Raw genomic sequence first — 7051 nt, 5'->3', positions numbered from 1 at the left:
AGCCTCCTGCTGAACTCTGGCATGCTCGCTCTCACACAGACAGCACTTCGGCTCATCGGTGGGTTTGCATCGCCCTAAGTCCTTTGTGAAAATGCCACCGTTTTGCCTTGATCTCTCTCTCTCTTTTTATGAACTTTTTTTTTATTGTGGTAAAATACAAATAACATAAAATTTACTATTCTAAGTACTTTTAAGTTTATAACTCATTGTCGTTAGTAAGCACATCCACAGTGTTGTGCAAACCTTAATACTATCTAGTTCCATAACTTTTCATCACCCCAAATGCAAACCCATATCCATTTAGCAGTGACTCCTGATTTCCCACTCCCCCAGCTGTTGGCAACAAGTCTGCTTTCTGTCTCTATGGACTTGCTCCTTCTGGATATTTCATACAAATGAAATCATACAGTTTTAGCCTTTTGTATCTGACTTATTTCATTTAGCATGTATCAGTACTTCATTTCTTTCTATGGCTGAAAACTGTTATATGAATATATTGTGTTTTATTTATCCATTCATCCACTGATGGACATTGGCTTGTATCTGCCTTTTGGCCGTGGTGAGTGGTGCTGCTAGGAACATTTGTGTACAAGTTTTTGTTTGCACACCTGTGACCAGTTCTTTTGTCATATACTTAGGAGTGGAATTGCAGCGTCATATGGTAATCCTATGTTCAGCTTGCTCAGGAACTGTCAAACTATTCCACAGCACTATACCATTTTACATTCCCACCAGCAATGGGCCAGGAGTTTCAGTTTCTCCGTGTCCTTGCCAACACTAGTTTTTTTTTGATTTTTTTTTTTTTTGAATTAAGGCTACCCTACTTGGCGTGAAGTGGTACTTCATTGTGGTTTGTTTTACACTTCACTAATATTGAATGATGTTGAGCCTCTTTACCTGTGCTTGTTATATATCTAGGAGAAACGTCTGTTCACGTCCTTTGCCCATTTTAAAATTGGGTTGTTTGTGTTTTGAGTTGTCTGGGCCCTTTACATATTCTGGATACTAGATTGTTATCAGTTATGTGATTTGAAGACATTTTTTTCCCACTCTGGGTTTTGTTTTTCTTTGGTGCCCAGAAATTTAAAAATTTGATTAAGTCTAATTTTTCTGTTATTCTTTTGTTGCTTGTGCTTTTGATGTCATGTTTAAGAAATCATTGCCAAATCCAAGGTCAAGAGGATTACCCATTATGTTTTCTTCCTTAAGTCTTATATTTAGATCTTTGATCCATTTTAAGGTAGTTTTTTAATATGGTGTGGGGTAAGGGTTCACTTTATTTCTTTTGGTTATTCAGTTGTTCCAATATCATCTGTTGGAAAGACTTCTTTTCTCAAGTTCTGAGCACCCTTGTCAAAAATCATTTGACTATAGATATTTAAGTTTATTTCTAGACTCTCAGTTTTGCTCTGTTGGTCTCTGTGTCTGTCATTACGCCAGTCCCACACTGTTTTGAACACTGTAGCTTTGTGGTGAGTTTTGAAATTGATAAGTAAGTCCTTCAACTTTGTTTTTCTTTCTCAACATTATTTTGGGTCCCTTGCATTTCCATATGACTTTCAGGTCTGGCTTTCCCATGTCTGCAAAAAAGGCCATTGGGGTTTTCTAGGGATTGTATTGAATCTGTAGATCCTGTTGGGGAGTACTGCCATCTTCACAATATTAAGTCTTTCATTCCATAAATATGAGATAGCTTTATATTTATTTAGGTCTTCTTTCGTTTCTTTGAGCAGTATTTTATAGTTTTATTGTTATCAGGGTAATGCTGGCCTCATAGAGTGAGTTAGGAAGTAGTTGCCTCCTATTCTGTCTTTGAAAGGGTTAGAGAATTGGTGTTAATTCTCTTTTAAATGTTTGGTAGAATTCACCAGTTAAGCCATCTTGCCCTGGGTTTTTGTTGTTGTTGAGAGTTTTTTGGTTACTGTTTCAATCTCTTCACCTATTTTAGGTCTATTTACATTTTCTATTTGTTCCTGAGGCAGGTAATTTCTGTGTTTTTTAGGAATATATCCATTTCATCTAGGTTAGCTAATTTATTGGTGTATAGTTGTTCACAGTGTGGTCATAATTCTTTTTATTTCTATAGGATCAGTAGCAATGTCCCCACTTTTTCTTTCTGGTTTTAGTGATTTGCATCTTCTCTTTTTTTTTTTTAGTTAATCTACCTAAAAGTTTGTCAATTTTGTTGACATTTTTTCAAAAAAACAACTTTTGGTTTTATTGATTCTGTTGTTTTTCTATTTTCTATTTATCTCTGCTCTAATCTTCATTATTTCCTTCTTTCTGCTAACTTTGTGTTTACTTTGTTCTTGTTTTTCCAGTTCCTCCAGGTGTAGTTAAGTTATTAATTTGAGACCTTCTTTTTTTACTGTGTGCATTTATAGATTTAAATTTCCCCCTTAGCACTGATTTTGCTGCATCTCATAAGCTTTGGTATGTTTTGTTTTTGTTTTCATTTGTCTCAAAGTATTAATTTCTCTTGTGATTTTTTGTTTCTTTGGCTGGTTGTTTAAGTGTGTGTTATTTAATTTCCACATATTTGTGAATTTTCCAGTTTTCCTTCTGTTGTTAATTCCTAGTTTCATTCCATGTGGTCCAAGAAGATAATTTATATGATTTTACTTATTTCAATTTCTTTTCTTTTTTTCTTTTTGCGGTACGTGGGCCTCTCACTGTTGTGGCCTCTCCCGTTGCGGAGCACAGGCTCTGGACGCGCAGGCTCAGTGGCCATGGCTCACGGGCCCAGCCGCTCGGCATGTGGGATCTTCCCGGACCGGGGCATGAACCCGTGTCCCCTGCATCCGCAGGCCGACTCTCAGCCACTGCGCCACCAGGGAAGCCCCTATTTCAATTTATTGAGACTTGTTTTGTGACCTAACATACCGTTTCTCCTGGAGGGTGTTGTTCTCTGTGTCCTTGAGAAGAGTGTGTCTTCTGCTCTTTTTGTGTAGAATGTCTCTACATGTCTGTTAGATCTGATTGGTTTATAATGTTCTTTGCCTGAAATTTTGAGGCATTACAGGGCCAGTATTCCAAGGCCAAATGAAAGAGCAAGGCTTTCCTAAGCTCTTTGATTTTGTCAGTTTTTGTGCCCACACGACCCATTCAAAAATATGCACCATACTGTCAGTCAACATCTGATTTCTGCAGACCTCATTGGCAACTAAAAATTGTTTTTAAAAATCTTGAAAGTGTATTTCCATCTAGAAATTGCCTTTCTTTTTCTTTTGTCTCCCTTTTTTCCAGAGACTCCAGTAGGTAAAAGTCATAGCACAAATCCTTAATTATGGGGGCTTCCTCTGTTAACAGTACTCAAAAGAGTTTAAATTCCAATTTGCCTACTGGCTGCAAAAAGCCAGGGAGTTGTGTCCAATGAATACATATCTATCTTTGTTGCTTTCTCTGATCAAGGTGATTTCTCTTTCATACAAGAAATTATAAGCATTTGTTTTAATTTTTATGTATACTTCTACATTACAATAGCCACAAGATACAAAGCCACTTAAAGAAAGATTCTCCTTTTTTTCTTATTGCAAAATGTAAAACAGCAAATTCAGCATTTACAGGGTTAACATTATAGCTGCCAGGGGAGATCCCAGATGGAATGCAGCCCCTGCCCCTTCTGGGGCCTCACAGAGGCACTGCCAGGCTGAAGAAAAGACTCTTTTCCCTCCAGTTTATCTAAAGCTTTTACTCCAGACCTGGGAATTGAATAACCTTTTTTTCTCCCTCTTGGAGGAGAGGGGAACACAAACTTTACATCTTGAACCCACCCAAGCCCATCTTTGGGAATGTTTGGGGCACTTTTTCCTCTTACATGGAGACAGAACAAAGACCACAGGGTTACCAGGGATGTGCTTTCCCCTCCCTCAGTCCAAGCAAGCTGGGTGCTGGGGTTGAATTTACTGTTTTCAAATACATTGGTAAATTTTATTTCTCACAGCTGACAGGTCAGCTTCTGTTTTATACTATGGGTGGTTCCATGGCCACCAGGGACCAAATATTCATCATGTCCCATCCCTTCATTCTTCCTTGTACCGAACAATGCTTTTGCAATATCTCAGTGACTCAGGGTTGTTCTAGAGAATCCCATTGCTGTCATCCCTGTGTCAGGGTCCCCAAGACCACCCCCAGTTTTAATGATTTGCTAGCAGGCCTCACAATACTCCAGATATATTCATACTTAGGGCTAAAGTTTATTACAGTGAAAGAATAGAAAGCAAAATCAACGATGGCATATGGGCAAAGTCTGGGAGAAACTAGACACAAGTCCTCTCCCAGTGGAGACCCACAGGGTGCACTTAGTTCCCCCAGCAAAGAGTTGTGACCACACATGTGAAGTGTTGTCTTCACATGCAGAGTGTGGAGACTCGTGCTCTGTGCTTTCACTGGGGCAGGTCATGGCAGGCATCTCTGCCTGGCACTTGAGTAAGTTTCAGGCCCCCCAGAAGGAAGCAGGTTTCAGCAGAGACCATGTTGTTTGTGCAAACAGTTTAGTCACAGGGATGCATTCTTGGCAGTGAGGGGATGGTGGGAGCCCTCAGGAAATCCAGGTTCCCAGAGGCCAGCTGATGGCCGACTTGCAAACAGGCTGTCTGGGGACAGCAGTATCAGGCCTGCTCTGTCAGCTCTTTTCTTTACAGTACTATAATTAAAGTTTGTTAATTTCTCACACTGTTAAACATTTAGGTGGTTATTTTTTGTTTTTCTGTTCTAATAAAAATATGAGTGATGAGTGTCTCTCTAATAACTTAAAATCGTTTTGTTTTTTGGAGTGGGGCATAACTCCTAGAAATAGAGTAAATGTCTTTCCTGAGAATTTTTATATCTTTTACGTCTTCTGATACATATTTATATATTTTGTCCTCCACTTACCTTTTTAAAAATTTTAGTTCTCATCAGTAAGTTTTTCATGGTATTTGTTGTATAGGTAGAAAAATATACTACGGATTCTTTAAAATTATTATCTTCATTAATATGTAATACTTAAAAAAAAACATATATCAAGATTAGGAAATTGTAACTACTTATTGGCTCATCTGCTGTTTTTGATGCTCTGTTAGGCCCTAGTTGTGATAATGTTGAAGAAGATATGAACTCTTCCGTCCGAGGAGCTTCTGCCACAGTTTTGGAAGAGACACGGAAAGAAACAGCCCCGGTACAGCTCCCAGTTTCAGGGCCAGAGCTGGCCGCCATGATGAAGATTGGAACCAGGGTCATGAGAGGCGTGGACTGGAAATGGGGCGATCAGGTACTTAGAGATTTGACTTAATAAACACATTAGCCATATATGTCAGTCACCTTCTGCACATCCTGACTTGCATGCTGTGAGTAGGTGGAAACTGGAATAAATACCTACCTCACTCAAGGACATGTGTGATTGACAGGTGATGTAGTTGTTGATTTCCGGGCAGGTGAATAGAATCTCAAAACCAGTAGAGAGTAGCAGCGGCCTATTGTAGGGCCCTTAAACAGGATCAAGTCTATGAGGAGTGGCGACTCTTTTCAGGAAACTCCTGGCATAGGCGCGACTTGAGGTGCAGCCCAGAACAAGCGTGAGAGGGGGCAGGAGAGGGTAATCCTCACCTGAATAATCATGTCGGGAAAGCTCTGACACTGCCTCTGTGAGCTCATGGCCGTGTGCTGGTAAGGTGTGCTGACCCAGTGGCTACAAGCACCTGCTTGGGTGGTGCCCATCTTTCCGCTTCTCCCCTAGCACTTTGCTCCTGTGTCTCTGTCAGGTCGCCCCAAGTAGAGGTCGGGGGCTGGGCTCTGCGCCGGTGCTGGAGCCACTAGCTGAGGACAGCGCTCACCCTCTGTGACCTGGAGTGTTCTTGTCATGTCCAGGTTTTCTCAGCCTCACTCTTAAGCACGTGCCTCCTGAAAATCATCTCAGAGATCAGAGTGACTGGAACAGCTAGCAGCATCCTAAACACAGCTTCTCCTCATAGAAATGAGAGGTAGAGGTTCACTCTGAGATCTGGGGGAAAACTGAAGAACGAGAGGCAACGAGGACACACTGGTGCTTGTTGGAGGTTCCTGACCTTGTGAAGCCCCAGGAGGGGTTGAGGGGCCAAGGAGCAGGGGGGCAGGACCAGGCTGGGAAGTCTGGTCTCTGCACTGGCTTAGAGAGCATGCTAATGAGGTGGTGCTTTCCCTGCTCACCTCTTTGGTAAAGGCGTGCGAGCAGGTTCGTCCTGGTGTTCACTTTACAGTGATGATGTGAGCTGGGCATGTAGGTGGGTTTGGAGCCCCCTGTGGACTCGGGGGCTGTGTCCATTGCTGCAGCCACCTTCACAGGCAGTGTTCCTGTGACAGACAGGTCCGCACACCTTTAACCCGTCTCTGCTTTGGCTTCCTCAGGACGGACCTCCTCCTGGCCTCGGCCGCGTGATTGGTGAACTTGGAGAGGATGGCTGGATCAGGGTCCAGTGGGACACAGGCAGCACCAACTCTTACAGGATGGGGAAGGAGGGGAAGTATGACCTGAAGTTGGCGGAGCTTCCGGCCTCTACGCAGCCCTCGGCAGACGACTCGGACACGGAGGAGGACTCTGGTGGGTGCCCAGGGGACATGGCAAGCTGTGTGTTGGCTGCCCGTCCTTTCATCTGGGAGTGAGAGAGGTGCTCTGTAGGTCAGGCTTTCCCGGAAGGTCTGGTTGACAGGCCCCGGGTGATTTCTGAGGGACTTGACTCCCCATTTCGCCTCAGAGACAGTGGGGGGCGGTGGGGTGAGGCAGTGGGGGGCTTGCTGTGTCCTCCCCCCTGGTGGGCCTCCTGGTGTCCCTGAGCCTGTTCCTGGAGTTGTGGGCATTGCCTCACCGTGCCCTGAGCATGTGTTCTTTCTTCTTTCACCTTCCCCGCCCCGAGGCCCTTCCCTCAGAATGTGGCACATAATGTGGAGTTAGTCAGTACTTTACTGCCTTAGAGAAAGTGAGGGTGAGAACTTAGAGTGACCTCAGAAAGTTAACCCTGTAAGGAGAGGTAAGGCTATGGGAGGAGGGCTCCATGACATTTTTTGAGACGCATCTGAAAGACCCCGGGATGCCGAT

At 43.1% G+C, this 7051-nt stretch overlaps 1 protein-coding gene across 1 annotated transcript in view; it reads left to right on the top strand.

Annotated features, from left to right (window-relative positions):
• Positions 1–7051, top strand: part of HERC2 (HECT and RLD domain containing E3 ubiquitin protein ligase 2) — a 231524-nt gene that overhangs the window by 99911 nt on the left and 124562 nt on the right. Inside the window, 3 exon segments of the mRNA XM_007463762.1 lie at positions 1–58; positions 5064–5251; positions 6364–6556. The exon segment at positions 1–58 is cut by the window's left edge and continues 9 nt beyond it. Of these exon segments, the coding sequence (XP_007463824.1) occupies positions 1–58; positions 5064–5251; positions 6364–6556 (439 nt within the window).

Source organism: Lipotes vexillifer, unplaced genomic scaffold (assembly GCF_000442215.2).
Source record: "Lipotes vexillifer unplaced genomic scaffold, Lipotes_vexillifer_v1.1 scaffold200, whole genome shotgun sequence".
NCBI classification, from domain to species: Eukaryota; Metazoa; Chordata; class Mammalia; order Artiodactyla; family Lipotidae; genus Lipotes; species Lipotes vexillifer.
This window is presented reverse-complemented; position numbering and strand designations above follow the sequence as displayed.